We start from the raw sequence: 17,181 nt of genomic DNA, 5'->3' as shown, positions 1-17,181 counted from the left end.
GAAACCATTATGAGAACATAGAAATGACCATAAAAAATGTCTTTTTACCTGGTAAGATACATGACAGATGTCTGCAAATGGAAGTATCGGCTCAAATAGATACTGATATATACTGTGGTTTACATCTTACTGTGCTCTAGGTCAGGACCCCCTGTTACTTAGCAAACCAAATTGGCCTCTGGAGTATTACAAACCAATTACTACAACCAGCCAATGTTTTCCCACAAATTGGTGTTTGTTTTCCCTCTGTGTCTATCAAAATACAGAGTAGGGAATCCGGCCATTCCCAGATGCTATTCCCTGAGTAAATGCATGTCTGGACTCAATTCCTTGGCTAATCCACTTCACTTGGAGATTCTATTACAGCGTAGGAGTAGCAAGCTGGTTTCTTGGAGGGGCTCTATCTTTACAGCAATACAGTACACATTGTACATATAGGTCACTCATTCTATGTTTTGTTAAATGATTAGTTTAACAGTATTGTGATGACATTTTGACATTGAACTTGTCATGAAATTTCATTTTCAAGTCCATGCCTGCTAATTGTTATACTAGCTGTTACCATTAATACTAGTATTCTCATATCTTGTATTTATTTTATTTTGTTTCATTTCTATTTTAATAATAATAATATTACTACTAATAATAATTCCTTGATCCCACATGAGGAAATTACAATACTACAAACAATAGACAATACACATAAAAGCTATTACAAAGGATTGGTACACTACAAGACAGCGATGTAAAACCATTAATGTAACAGTAGACATTATAGTACTTAGTACATTGTAGTTGTCATTTTTTAAAATGCTTGCAGTTTCATGTTATACTTTGAGGTTCAAAAACTCACTTTAATTCCATAAACTTCATAAAATTCCACATGACAAAACATGATATATGAAAGTGCAAATCCAAATAATTGCTGCATGACCCTCGACTATTCAATTATCTTGCTGTTTTTTTTGTTTTTTTTAATATTGCAATTTTATACTACATGTTTTTATTTTGTACGTTAGAAAAATATCAAATGAATTAATTACATGTAATCCAACTCCCCCGAGGTGGTATTTTTGTAGTTTATTAATTTTTTTGTTATGAATAATTCAAACTCTGAAGCACTAAGTATATGTTTCTTTTGCTGGTACTGTTTTTATTTCCCCTCTTATTCGTATGTCTTCCAAAGGATTACACGCACACCCGGTACCCCATACATGTTGCGATCTCGGGAAAGAAATTTAAGCGAAAAAAGAAGAAGGCTTTAAAATAACATTTAATTTTGTTATAAATTTAGGAGTAATAATACCGTATTCAAAGGCCATCAGCCCAAAGATACAATGGATAATTATTACAATAATTTAAGCAGTTATAATAAAAAGCCTGTTACATAACACTGGTAGCTTCTTTTCATAGTTTCATGGCATGAAAAACAGGAATATTATTACCTTCTTATAAGTACACTCTATGCAAATGCAATATATTGCTACTTTTACTCTCAACTATTATATCACATGATATTTTAAATTAATGTAGTTTAGTTTAGTTTAGTTTATTTCAGTAAGACAACAAGATCGACAGCACAGATTGATATACAAATAAAAACTGGTACAAATTGTTGAATTACTTGGATAACCCACAAAAGTCATTAAAAGACTTGTTTCCGATTGTTTAGAATTACAGATAATTTGAAGAAAATGGAAAAACTACATTGTTTGTTCTGTTCACCACTAACGACGATTACATCAAAACTTTCAGTGTTGTGGTAGCAGTTTTGAAGGTTTTTACCGACCACACAACTGCATACATGTACATGATCAGTATAAAACTCCATATTCAGGCTGTGAATGATTGGTGCATGCAATTTTCTACTTCACTGCATATCTTATTTAAATGAAATCTCCTTGTAATGATGTTATGCAGTAAAGCAGCAGGGTGGTGCAGGGCTTGAATGACATTGTCGACGTATGAGAAACTATAAGGTCATTATTATGGTGGTCGTGACATTACTTTTTTTGCAGTAGGATTTTCCAGTGTGTACATGTATACCTCAAGTAATTTGAGGTCAATGACACATGTGGAGTTGAACTCGATTTGACTCGCAGTTTGCCTAACACATTGACTTGTGGTTTGATGAACACTATCTCACGTGATCTGAGCCATCGTTATAAAACTCCACGTTTTCTATTCACACATGCATACAATGGCTTGCATGTGGTACAATAATCAAGGAAATAATCAAGTTAGATTTATCTATTTCTTTAGTTCTGCAATTAGACTGTAAGGTATGTTGTGTCATTCCACCCTAACGGGAGTTTACCGATGTGTGATGGCACCACCGTCACGGCGTACCTTACAGACAAGTACTGAGATCAACTCACATTATAATGATTTGGGATAATGAAGTGCATCTTTCTCAATTTTTTAAATGTTACAAAGGAGTGTCTACTGCACTTGACCTGTGTTCAGCCATTTTGGGGATACCCTGGGCTTGATTCAAAAATTGAAGTAAAGTTATGAAGGTGTTATTTAAGCACTGAAAACCATATATAAATTAGGTAAATTGATAGCAATAATTTATACAACTTTCAAGTGTACTAAAGGAATGAAATAAATAAATCTGACACGGCTTTTCCCTTATTCTGTAAATTGTAATAATTCTGTTATACAATGTTGAGGTAAGAATTCGAAGCAATTCACTTCAATTCAATTCAACAAAGTAACTTCTATTTATCCCATATATCGTTGCTGGAAACACTACCATTTTGGAGGATTTTGGAAATAATGTTATGTAGAAGAATAAACAAAGAATAACTATCATGTAGTAAGTTTTGAAAGATTTGAATAATTTTAAAGCAAATTGACTGCCGAAGCCACCTGGTAAATACACTTGGTGGACAAAATGGAAATAATCAATTTTCCTATAAGAATGGTGTCATGCACCAGGGAACACACAGGAAGTAGTTCAGAACCTAGGAGAATATTACAAAGTGATGATTATGGAACTAATTACCAAAATTATTCTCCAAATGAGGTGCAATTTCACAGTACACTAATTTACTCAGTTAGGAGAATAATTTTGCAGCCATGGCAGTAGGTATACATATAATACAAGTTATACCGTAGTACACAGAATCTTTGCTTCAGTGTAGTCTTGACTTGTGTTGCTATGATGATACCACTGCTGTCATCATTCAAGGTTCAACGACTCTTGATAAATTTTGGAACTTGACTATCTTTCGTAATACCTCGCTATATAGTGTACTACAATAACATGGTATATACCCAGTACATTCATGCTTTTATTGTGATAATGATCAGAGTCAGTTAACACAAGTGGTTAGTGCAATATTTGCCCTACCGGTAGATCATATAGTTATTAGATCTATACATCAAAATATGTTTTCATAATCATATTGATGTCACAAAGAACACATGAAACAATTTCAGAGTAAGAAATACATAAAATAATAATAGAAGTGAAAATATTTACCTTCCTCTTCTGGACAGGCTTAGTTCCTTCTGAAATTCAAACATAAAAACATCCAAAATTAAATGAAATTGTGGCACTTCAGCTTGGAGTGGTAACTTTGCAGAGAAATTCTATACCATATAATCATTGTGCACACTTACAGCAGAACACCTTATCTGATTTCTACAGACTGTCCGTACAAACACAAGTCGGGAACAGGTACGCGACATGTTACTGTTTCAACAGCACAACAAGAAGTGTCTCTTTCTCTGTTAAACAGAAACTGTTCACAATCTGAATTTCATAAAGTTGTGAATAGGTCAAAAAATAGCTATATGTACGTCAGTGTCACAACTTAGTTAGGTGAGAACATGTTTTACATCAGATGGTAACGCTTAATAAGTTGCTTTGGGATTTCACTCAGATCTTATTGCCTAGCACATCTCTGGAGTGTTATATCACAACTGGTCAAAACTCTGAATGTGACAATTTAGTTTTGATAATTAGGTGTATATCCTTAGTTTGGAGTAAATACTATATAGAAATCGAACTATGGCCTAATTTCATGACTGTTTGCTGAGCATACTGTGGCATGCATCCACGTACACATACCAATTATGATGTGTAACCTTTAAAAACCCTGTCATCTACACCAGATTTTACACCTACAATGGTACTAACTATGTATTCTTCTTAATGAACAGTTCCCGAGAGAGAATCAACCTAGTCATACGCACTGCCCAAAGTGTTGTGAAATACAATGGTTTATTTTCGTTATGAGATGACATACAACATTAATGTATCTTATATTATTCAAGTTCTTTAGGTTAAACGTCAACCTACAAACTAAAAACTTAACTATTTTTTATTTCTCACTTACATCTAAAATTTAAAGTGGCTAAAATTTAAGGTTTTTGGTATTTACTTAGGATTTTTAATATATATAAAACAATAGTATTATGGCTTCCTACTTGAAAAATCAATGTGAAACAACATTGCCCAAGTCTGTGTTTGTAAATCATTACATTGCAAAAAGCTAAAATATGCACACATGTAAAGAGTTTGCTATTGTACGTACAATAACATTTTATAATTTACACATTTAGTTATCTTTTGCGACAAACAAGGATTTGACATATGTTGTTTTGCATTGAGTAATTGAAGTAAGCCTTTTGTATTATAATGGGTTTCAAATATGGTTTTGGATTTTCAATATGACACGCAACAAATTTTTGTAAAAATATAAAAACCTTCCATATTAATCTACAATGCACGATGTACATATGAAATTTGATATTATCTGCACCGATTATTTATCAGTGTTCATTAGTTTCACTTAGGTCTGTCTCTTCTGTAATTTTTTTTCTTTTGAAATTATAAAATTTGCGTAAGTTATGACATCTGCATAAATAGTAACAAATTGTATACATTTTATTTGCATAAATTATGGCATATTTGCATACACATGTAAACTGCCATTTCCATAAATCTTATAATTGCATAAATTATGATCGGATTTGCATAAATTATGGTATTTGCATGCATGTATGATACCATGCTATGTTACTATGGACACTTCTACCAGCCAGAAAATTGATTTGACATTCAATTCTGACATAATTCTAACAATGAGTTTAATCAGAAAGTCTCCTGAAACAAAATGAATGTTATACATTTTGTCATAAGTAATTTTCTGTTTGAGAATTTATGATGTGAATTGATGTTAGTATTTGTCAATAAGGTACATTGTATACATGATTGGTTGGGTAGTAAGGTGATTTCATTAAGTTTCCCTTTTGCCAATTTTGCATCATATATATATAATGCATTCACACTATGTTGAAGGCATTCATATAGTTTAGTCAAAAAATGATTTTTTTAGATCATCTTGCTTGAACAATTTTTGTACCAATATATACATATATATAATTGCCAATTAAAGTATTATTACTTCCACTAGCAATTCTCATCAACTATTTTGAATTATTACTAATTGTGAGAAATACATTGAGATTAGCAAATGTTACACACTATCTAGTTATCATTAATAAAAATATTGTTGCAATAATAAGGATTGTTATCTATAAAGCACAATTCAATTGTATTCACATATTTTGTAAAATTTCTCTCTCTTTGTCAATCCACTAAAGTCATCCATTGTTGCTCTGCTCTTGGTTCATGTTTGCTTCCATCTGGACAGCATTTTACCAGTAGTTGGCCTTTGAAATATTTTTTAACTTTTTCAGCAATTAGATGTTATTCCCCAATATTTTTCTTCGTTCAGCCAAGGAAAATACTCATGACCTACGGGGTCTTTTTTCCCTACAAGTTGCTAGACAAGTAGTGACATAACCCTTTAGTCATGAGTATTTTCCAGGTGAACAAAGAAAAATATTGGTGAATAACATAATTATACCAGCGCTAGTAATATCGAAGAAAAATCAGGGAACGTTTTGACTCTATATTTCAAACACAGCAAACCAGTGACGTAGAGATGCATTGTTGTGACATAGAAGTGTCGTCGTGACATAGAATGACAAGAGTATATAAATTGTATATTTTTTGTTCTAAATGAATCGTGCATAGTAAAATAGCCAAGACTCAGTCTCAATAATAAGTATCAAGATCAGCAGTGATAAATGAAATGAATTGTACTGATAGTGTACTGTAGTGTACTTGGCATATTTGTGTGTGTACTGTATGATACCGCATGTACTGTATGATACCGCATGTACACGGTACATGTACTTGATATTTGAACTGATTCTCGAGTGATTAGTTCTGACTTGTTGGCACCGTAAAAGAATATGTCACTGGTTCACCACTGGTAAACTGTTGTCATAAGAGAAGCAAACAGGAATTATAGATGTACAATGGGTTGTAACATGTATATTGGTGTAAAATATGTTGAAAAATTGTCTGTTTGTTATAAATTCAATCATTGTGCCAAAGTACATATTACGTTCACTCCAATCTTTAACAAAACCTACAAAAAATATTGCAAGAAGTCTAAAGAGTGAACACATGCTCACATTACACTCTTCTCTCATGTTTTTTTCCTGAGAATTAATACTCTCTCTAGTAGATGATTTGTGTTTATATATCGTCTTTTGTGAATCTGTAAACACCTGATTCTCATATTTTAGACATTGAGAATTTGGTTTGTTGTTATTAGAACGAGAATAAACAAAATAACTAGTAGATTCTAAGAAACATAATGTGAAAGATTACCAATTTTCAGTAGCAGTATAAGACTCCGACTCTGTCTGTGAGATACGCCATGTTGTTTTGCCTTCACTGGTTAGATGTGAAGGTCAATTACATGAGGGCACCCCAACATGGCATATCTTACAAACAAACAAACAAACAAACAAACAAACAAACAAACAAACAAGAAATAAAAGCATGAAATTCTAGTTTAAAAACATCTCTTAGACTAGTATTTTCTGTTTCAAAATGTAAATATTTCTCTATATACACAACAATGTATGATTCAGATCGACACCCAATGCATGATGGTAAGCTAATTAGTATTCATTTATGTTAATGAGTACTGCATATTCATGATCTTGCAAGAAGATACAATGTGCATCTTTTTTAAACTGCTATCTTGCAATTCTCTCATACTAATTTTCCTGTGTTACATTCAAGATCTAAGATACGCACCTGCATCACGAGGGCCTTTGTCATTGGCTGAGGATGGAAAACAGAGAGAGAGAGAGAGAGAGAGAGATGGAAAAACATGTGAGTGGGATAATGGTTTGATGTTGTATGACATTAGAGGGAGATAGGTATGTTACGATGTAACATGCATGTCACTTTGTGATGTGATTTGATGGGTTTGCATTTCATTTTACTACCATTGGTTAGATGAGTTAGATGAAATGTTGTTAATTGCTGTGTTTACTCCTACAGTTGTATAAATGCATCATCATAAAATTACAAGCCACTTAAAGGCTCTGGCTTGCGAGGAAGTGCAATGTCAACTTTAGATGAATTATTAAATATTCGGTAGCTGTAACCGACATCTTTTCTGAAACTGAATATTCAACCTAAACTGAAAATAGTCAATTATCTCCAACCAATTGCTAATAATATATGGGTAATAAGAAGAAATTATAATATTTCATGACTAATCTGATTAGAGATTGTACATGTAGAAATAAGTTTATACAGCGTTTCAATCATCACGCCACACATACATACATACATACATACATACATACATACATACATACATACAACACAAATACACAGGGGCCTATCTTGAAAATCACAGTTGTGTCTATTCCCTTCACACTGGTCATGTGAATTTCATTGTAAAATTTGACAACTTATCATGTAGTAAAACATTAATAGCAACAACATAAAAACACTATGGTATTCATACGGAATATGTGTGAGGGAACTAACACAGAGTATCTCACTGCCTACGCCACTGCTTTACTATACTAATCAGATTATCTTTGCATCAGTTCCAGTTGTCGTTAGACAACTTTCAGCAATCACATCCTGTAGATTTCACTACAATATACTCTCAACAATGCTGTAACAGGTTGTATATAGTCTCATCGATCAAATCAGTGAATTTTGTCAAAAAGACGGACAAGACCAACAAAAAGTGATGTCCCGATAAAACAAGTAATAAATCTCTTTGTTCTGTTGTATGTTGTCTATTTACAGGTGTACATGTAGGTGGCTAACAGCTAGTTGAATAATGCAACTAATAATAATAGGATTATGTCTGTGTTGTATCATCCCCTGGCACTCTCCCGATGTCCTCATAATCAGGAAACGAATTCCACAGGAGACAGTATTGATTGCATCGAGTTCATTTGACATTTGCCAAGTTCACTCTAACTACACGGTATACATGTATACAGTTGCTGGCGGGACTATTATGTGTGTGTGTGTGTGTGTGTGTGTGTGTGTGTGTGTGTGTGTGTACAAAAATGTATTCATGTACATACAAGTACGTAATGCATGTACGATATATGTCTGTATACGTACATGTATATGGACGTATTTATGTTAAGTATACAAGGTATGACACACATACATGTACATGTACATACACACTGTATCCTGGAAATGTTTGTGAGATATGTGAGTCTTTGACATAAATCAATGCAAGTAACTTAGCTTTGTGGGGTGAAAAGTTCAGATGGTCCATATGTCTGTTGACATTTGCACAGCTATCACATTTATACATTCATGCAGTGCATTAATCATTGATTACAGGCAATGTGTAGCAGATATAGAACGGGTTGAATTACAATCACAACTCTACGTACAAAATTCATATCTTGAGAATCAAATCACATATACCAGGATATATACATACATGTATATGAACCATATCCTCACAATGGTCTGAACTTGTTTTATAGTTAGGACATGGAACACTGTGATCAGTGCTTTTAATTTCTATTTCACTAGCGTGCGCACGCACACACACACACACACACACACACACACACACACACACACACACACACACACACACACACACACACACACACTTCAATTTTGTGGCTGTCATTACTTTCAGTTCAGATGAGTATATCTTTTTTGACATAAATCCTGTTAACTTTATACACTTGATGTTATCACCATTTCCAAACCATACTCAGGAAGAAGGTAGGCATGGCTGTAGTAGCACCCTGTGAAAAGTCATTGGGACATGGGTGGGGGGGGGGGTTTGCTTTCTCCCCTCCCTCCGCTTTTGATTACCAGTCATACATCATGTTCAAGACTAGAGCAAACCAAATATAAGCCACCAAAAGTATATCTTGCTGTCTTACAATTGAATATTCGCAGCAATTTACGGTTTTGTGGTTCCATCTCTAGAGGCAGTAAATGAGTAAGTGGCTGGCCAACTAATACACACAGGATGAAGAATACGATGACGAGAAAACCTCTATAACGACATATAACCTCCAGCAAAAGTACGTTTAATTGCATTCTGGTTTTAACTTTATGGTCTATAAAGTACATTGCCACTGTTTTTATCATCTCTGTCTAAGTATAGTCTAGTTCCTTTACGGTATCGTTATGATTTACACCTCCACTCACGTCACCAGGCGTGGTTTCGTTACAGACCACGTTGGCATCCAGACTACTGTCTAAGCTACAGCAATGAATTGTTCCTCAAATACGATTTGATTTGTAATTGTTTGTGTCTCTATTCTTGATACATTGATTGATTTGCAAATTTCGATACTTTGTACATTTTTAGATAAGTGTGTATGTTTGTATGTTTATAATTTCTCGCAATAAATATATATTTTTTTTAAAAATATCATCTGTGTGACTATGACAATTGATATGGCTCAGTCTGAATGGCATGTGGGGGTGGAGACTTTAAAGCCAAGATAGGCAAACAAGAAATAAGAAGATGAAAAGATTTAATTTTGCCTTCTGTAAAAGTACATTGCCACTGCTTTCGTAATCAACATGTCTGCGAGTAAAGCTCCTGCCATGAATTCTTCCCTGGAAGCTGTCTGAGCTCTCAATTATTTTCTCAGATCTCTCTATAATTTGGTCACAAGAGGACTTGGTGACCAGACACAAACTGTACATGTAGGTTATGAAACATGACCCGAGGAAAGAGTACATGTAACTTACATGTGGGCATGGTTGCAGAGAACTTGTTGGGTGGGTGGGGGGGGGGGGGGGGTGTCGTCATTTTAACAAGGGGCACAAGATGGCCTGGTGCCCTCGTTCAGGATATCTTTGTTACTGTTATCTGTTTTGTCATCTATCTACCTTCTTATTTTGCTAAAATATTCAGTGATACCTACAGGGTGATTTATCACATGCAAGATGCGATTACCATTCAAAAAAAAAAAGATGCGAGTATAAATGCAGAAAAAGACAGGAGGAACACCGACACCATGGACTAGCACCTGTTCTTCTATAACTGATATAAAGTTACATACTAATGCAACAACAGCAAAGACTAAGTATTGTGTAACATGTTGCTATCTGTCAGGGCTGTAATTCAATACAAATCATGAGGAACACAATAAAGTGTGTGCAACTATCACCTTTGATGTTATTACAGGTATACATGGCAGAGTGCACTAAGATATCACATCACCTACTGGGGTACATTGCATTCGTTACTTCGGATAACATAGGAAATTGAATTTCTCTGGTAAAAGCATTTTGAGGGGGGTTATTTATAAATGGGATCTGAGTTCATATCCTCTTGTTTTATCATGTTATAACTTATGTCACTCCCACCACATAAAAGGAGGTGACAATGAGCATATATACAGTTTAGGAACCTTTGAATTATCTTCTTTTTTCTTGGCAGTTCAATATCTCTATATCTTTGCTATTAAAGAGGGGTGACTGGGATAAGAAACAATACTCCTTTCAAAATGGCAAGTTTCTTTTTCTTATAAGTTATATAATTTCATAAACTGCATACATCAAGATCAAGAATTGAAATCATTCCAGCGTCTAAAGTCAATTTCATATCTCCTGGTACTGTATAGAATTTAGAAATCCATCTCATATTTTCTGTTCTGTTCTGTTCTACATAAAAGCAATAGATATCTACTTTTAACACTGCCAAAAATTTGAAGAACAGAATTAAGAACTACATAAGTGCATTCTTCAATTTGCTACACGGTTTATTTCATTCTCAAAAAACAAATGGCTAGATGTATTAAGTTGAATCTACATATCATGTACACTGTAGAAGTTAACCCTATGGCATAGTACTTCTTAATTTTTTTTTAATAATATGCTAATTTATACGTCTGTTATTAGGTTTTTTACTTTTCTTTGTTATTTATTGGCAAAAAATAATTGAGGATTTATAAACTTGAGTGCAAATATGTCAAAGACACTTTGTATAGTCCATCAAAGGCAAGGCAAAAACAATACAGACACTAAATAGTGCCTTAATCATTAATGGACAAGAAAGACAATGTACATGGTCCATGATGGGCAAGACAAACAATATACACATAACTAGGGGGTTCAGTTAGGGATAGGGTTAGGGTTAGCACTCCTAGCATACTGAAAATTTATATAATTATGTACTCTGAGTGGTCACTTCTCCTCTAGGTGTAACCACTTGGAAAAATGACATTTGTGACCTGGAACAAAATTTGGTTTTGATAAATAAATAAAATAATTGCATTTGTGCAACGGTGTAATTGTATTCAGGAATTCACTGCTGATGTTGAATCTTTTTGGGAGATATAATTCTGAATGGTTTGTGACATACGTGTACACTTACCATGCTTGCAGAGAGAGATGGCGCTGACTGACCAAGCACTTGTCTCATTCGCAGTAAGTTAGAAGTCTCCCCGCTACCATGGCTGGTACTAACTGAAAGATGGTGAGCTGAAAGAGTTGCTCCAACACTCCCACGTCTGGTTAATCTTGCATCTTCGGACAATTGTCGGTTAAGCTTAAAATTACGTGGTAAAGAAAATACAAATTCTCCTGGTGGTTTTGGGCTTGCAGATTGTTCTGGTGTGTTCTGTTGATCATCATAATCACTCTGTAATGAAGCAAAGAGGAAAAAAATAAGTCAAAATATTTTAACATATATTATCATTGTGTACCAGAAATTACTAACACTGATGCATGAGCATACTAGTGGCATTTGCACTGCAGTACGATACCAAAAACATTAATGCATACGTGTATTCAAATGATATGCAAATTCGTATACACAGTATTAATTTTATGAAATTTTGCTGTTTCAGAAACCATATGTTCTAATAACAGAACCCAATGATGTATGAGAGCCAGTTTAATATTCAGATTTATTTGCATTCAAGTTTGCTCTCAGACTGTCTTCTACCATACTTTAAATTGTATGGCGACAGAGAATACTGCGAGAATACTTACAGGTGCAAATAATCATGCAGATACATACATTTTTTGTATATGCTTACACTTGTACTTATGTGTCATGGGTTGTGTCACATCAAAACTCCATGAGGTACAAAATTGGTAACCTTTTGGCTGAAAAAGTCTATTACTAGTATTACAACAAAAAAATATTACAAAAATTAACTTTTTCCAGAGTACAACTTCTACAACTCATAGATATCATCAATACATGGCAATATGTAGCATGCCAGAATAATTTTTCCACTTCTGCATGAAAATGTACAATCATCACAGCGTGTACTCCACATATGTATTCCTGTGCAAACTCTATTTCATTTGTGGACAGTTTTAAATTTTTGAAATCTAAACATAACTTAATTTTGAATTCATATTAACAATTTACAACCCATAACACCAAAGTAAAGCATTTTCTGTACATTTGTATGTACCACAATCGTTGATAGCATCCATATCAAGGGTAAGAGTTTACTGTTTCATTTGCTAACACAACCCATAACACCAAAGTAAAGAGTTGCATTTTCTGTATGCACCACAATCGTTTATAGCATCCATATCAAGTGCAAAAGTATACTGTTTCATTTGCTAATACAATCCATAATACCAAAGTAAAGAGTTGCGTTTTCTGTATGCACCACAATCGTTTATAGCATCCATATCAAGTGTAAAAGTATACTGTTTCATTTGCTAATACATGTAATCTTCATCCAGGGTGAAATAAAGATTGTATAAACTTACACATACTTTTATAGATATGTAATTCGAAAAATAATATATAACAAGGAACAAAAACGTACAAACTATTAATCACAATTTACATTTTATAGTTTATACAGCTGCCAATGGCTTTAAGTATTTAGTAAGTAGTGAGTGTGTCCCAAAATAAACACACGCTAAATCACATTGCTAGGATTAGACAGATAATAGCATTCTATAAACGGAATATTGCTCATTCCTGGAATATCAGTCAATCATTACACTACTTTGCTATGTATCTGTTTGACAATAACATTTATGTAAAATATGATAACAGGGGTTGTGTTTATATCATAATATCACTGAAAGTTATGCAGTGTTTGTTTTACCATTATCCACATATTTTAAGTAGACGTGTCTTCTTCTGATAACTCATGGACACTAAGATAGCTCATATGAACTCTTCACTAAATTTTACATACACATTACTTATAAGGACTTGGTTATATTATTACAAGGATTTTTTTCGCTATCATCTTGATAATAACATATGAAAATGGTGCAATTTCTCTTTTATTAAGCAATTTACAATGTACAAAATGTGTGATGTTTGTATAATTATATATACACCACTACATGTAGCTGTAAACAAGTGTTAAAAAGAAGTTCCTGGTATATTATCTGTTCAAGCTGGAGCACCTCCCAAATTCTTACACGATTATAAGATTAGGAGAACTTGTATAATATACATGTGTTAGCATTGGGGGTAGGGGTAGGAGTGGGGGGATAGTGGGTGATTTCCTCCTCCTCCTAATTAAATGCACCATCCTTTCAAGACAAACCTTGATGAACAATGCAAACTATACAATGTACTTTATTACTTGACAAAGAAAATGTGTATACATGACTCGGTACATGTACATGCATGCCCGTGTGATTGTTAAGTTGCTTGACGAAACTGCTTGACAAAATGATGAAACGCATACCATGTTTGGACACATCAATGTTTAAAAGTTTAGAAAGTCTGGTATAAACAGAGAAAGAGGAAACCTTGAGCTAAATTGTGGCTGGGAACTCAGTATGATAAGAAGACTCCCACAGTTAAAATTTACCAAGTACATTTATGATTATCAACTGTAACAACAGACTGCAAACCATGCCTCATCAGACCATGTGAACATTAGAAAAGGCAAATCTCCAGACAAAGTTTACTCTATTCGTACAAGTGTTTCAATATCAACAGACAAAATGATGGACAAATTCTTCTGTGAGTTATCTGCCATCTATGAAGTAATCAACCAAAAACAGTAGAGCTGAAGTTTATCTATATTGTCGCCTCAGGGAAAACAATTAGTACAGTTGTCCTAAATCTAGCTAAAATGCGAGTATAATATATACTGTTCTCTAATTAGATTATAGAATACATGTATATATACTATTATCCAGTTGGCCATGATGAGTCACTAGCTCAGAGTCTTACCTTCTACAAGTTTCGCAACAAATTAGTGAGGCGTCAAAGAATTAAAAGCCTTTGACGAGACTATTTGGCAGCTCTCTAAGTACTAAACACACTAGGATTGCCCACATTTATCATTTTCCAATGCCAGGCAAGTGTAGACTAAAAGGTTTAGCCCTGACTATCAAAACATGGCTTTTGTAGAAAAAAATTTTTGATAAATGAATTTAATGGCTTCTTAAAAGTGACATATTGTAAATATTCTATTAATTTGACAAGAAAGAATAATCTTATTTTTTAAAATGACAAGGAAAACAGATTGATGCATGTAATGCTTTTCTGAGAAGTAAAATACTGTACTGTAAATATTGTATAAATATGTTTATGTTTATTGCATTTCAAGGCCGTCGGCCCCTTTGCAAGGAGTTACACTTCAAAATTTACTAATAAATAAGAACTTAACAAAAGTTGACAGATTTGTTAAAGATTATTTTAAGTTAGAGAATTTCTTTTCGTGTCTGAAAAATCTTTATAAAGAAATATACCTAGTTTTCGTAAAGTACTTTCTTCTGTGGAATGTAATAGATGCTGAAATTTACATAAATTCGGATGTATAAAAATATCTTCAGAAATATACATCGATCTAAGCTCATAATTAGCGGGACGTTCTAAAAGATAATCGATGATATTGTATAAATCTGAGAAAGAAGGAAAAGGTAATCTTACTTCTAAATCAGTTGAACTAAAAGGGTAAAGATGAATAGAGATATGGCCATGCATAATTCATAAATTTATGATTACTATGAAATTCTATATAATTCTCAAAGATTGATGAATGAATTTTAATGCATTGCCTTATCAAACATTAAGTACCATATTCTATAAATTTGACATGGCACAGATAATCAATTGGTTATCTACGAAGATTACTAAATTAAGACGTGTGCATGCCCTACTGTATAGCTGATTTCTACAAAATTCTATACTAGTCTCAAAAAATAACAAATGAATGCAAAGCCTTATAAATGTGCCATGAATTTGACAAGTATAGAAATAAAACAATCTCATCTTTAATATATGATGAACTAAAAATCTAAATTTAAATAATCAAGATTTAAATATTGAATAATTTAGACTTTTTGAAAAAGCTGGCTGAGTTATGAAACTTAGGTAATTTACCATAAAGCCTCTTAAAGTCAATTTTGTATACATACCGTACACATACTGTTGATAAATTAACATTTAAACATTCAAATTTCATAATATTATATACATTGTAGTTTCTACTAAAAATCTAGACGCTGAGTACAAACATTAATATGACAAGTAGGCAATAACTGTCATACATGACAAATATCAATAGATTACATGGACAGCCACTGTCATATGCAAAATGGATATTGCCTTGACATTATTATTATTATTATAATAAATAACAAAGCTTTGTGTCAGTGAGAATAGTCATACAAATGTACAGCCTAGGGATAACAAACCTTGATTGCTTGTTCTATAAAATCAATACATGGCAGTATAACGAAACCAATATTTTATGCCAGTCAAACTCAAACTGAGAAATATATCAAAATGGCAGCACATACCAAACTTCACCAACATTACTTTATTATGTACTTTAAGCAGCATTAGACAAATACAATTCTTGCAATATCTGTTTACATAGTACTTTGCTGTATTGTCAGGTTGCAATGGCTATCTCTAGACTCTGGTGACACCGAAGACTGTCTTCATTTTGTTCTTTAATGATTTTAAAATACACCCCCCCCCCCCCCCCGATAAGTCAGAAATATTCAAATTCCATGAAATCTTTTGACTCTGAGAAAAAATTTCATTACTAAGAATTACATTGTTTTGTATACACCTACTAATCATGTACATACATGCATACATACATACATACATACATACACACACACACACACACACACACACACACACACACACACACACATACATATATACATACATACATACATACATACACACACACACACACACACACACACACACATGCACGCACGCACACACACACACACACACACACACACACACACACACGCCTCTAAGCAAAATATATTTCCCTCATAATGTATGCCATTTGATCTGACTTATATACGAAGCAATCACCAAGAATGTCTAATTTCCTTGCTAGCACACAATGACTGCATTATTGAAAAGTAATTTCCTGCCAAATGAATGGTTACCAACTAATGCAAAAACACTGTTCAAAATGAGCCATGAAATACAATCCAATATTTTACCTCTATCTTGAGATGAAAACGTACAAATGATATTATAAGATAACACAGCTATCTACATGTATCTTCTTTTTTTATGATAAAAGATACAAAATTTCATTTCATTCTATCTAAAAGATATCAAACAGTTTTGATGCACTCTGTACATGTATGTAACAATCTAATGTATTGTACCGGTACGAAGAGTTGTTTAATGAATATTGCATGCATGCATGCTATACAGGGTGGATTTTTAAAAGTTACCTTTCACTTCGTAAAACACCTCTGAACAGAAGCTCTTAGGATTTTGGTGCACTGCTGTGCAAAATCTTACTTTATTACTTTATTATGTACATTGGATATCTATGTTTTTTTGTGTGTGACAAAATTGTAGGTTTGACATGTTTCTCTCTTTTCAGTTGCATTCC

General features: G+C 33.3%; 1 protein-coding gene across 3 annotated transcripts in view; it reads right to left on the bottom strand.

Moving 5' to 3' along the window:
* LOC144436471 (microtubule-associated serine/threonine-protein kinase 2-like) overlaps nt 1-17,181 on the bottom strand; it is a 152,206-nt gene that overhangs the window by 29,693 nt on the left and 105,332 nt on the right. For 2 of the 3 annotated variants that reach the window (XM_078125270.1, XM_078125272.1), the window contains exons 2-4: nt 11,727-11,993; nt 7,136-7,162; nt 3,491-3,519 (exon numbers count right to left, since the gene is read on the bottom strand). In XM_078125270.1, the coding sequence (XP_077981396.1) occupies nt 3,491-3,519; nt 7,136-7,162; nt 11,727-11,993 (323 nt within the window). The remainder of the gene's footprint in view (nt 1-3,490; nt 3,520-7,135; nt 7,163-11,726; nt 11,994-17,181) is intronic. The other variant, XM_078125271.1, reaches the window with a different exon arrangement.

Source organism: Glandiceps talaboti, chromosome 6 (assembly GCF_964340395.1).
Source record: "Glandiceps talaboti chromosome 6, keGlaTala1.1, whole genome shotgun sequence".
In the NCBI taxonomy this organism is placed as follows: Eukaryota; Metazoa; Hemichordata; class Enteropneusta; family Spengelidae; genus Glandiceps; species Glandiceps talaboti.
The sequence above is the reverse complement of the archived record's forward strand: the minus strand, read 5'-3'. Positions and strand labels throughout refer to the sequence as shown.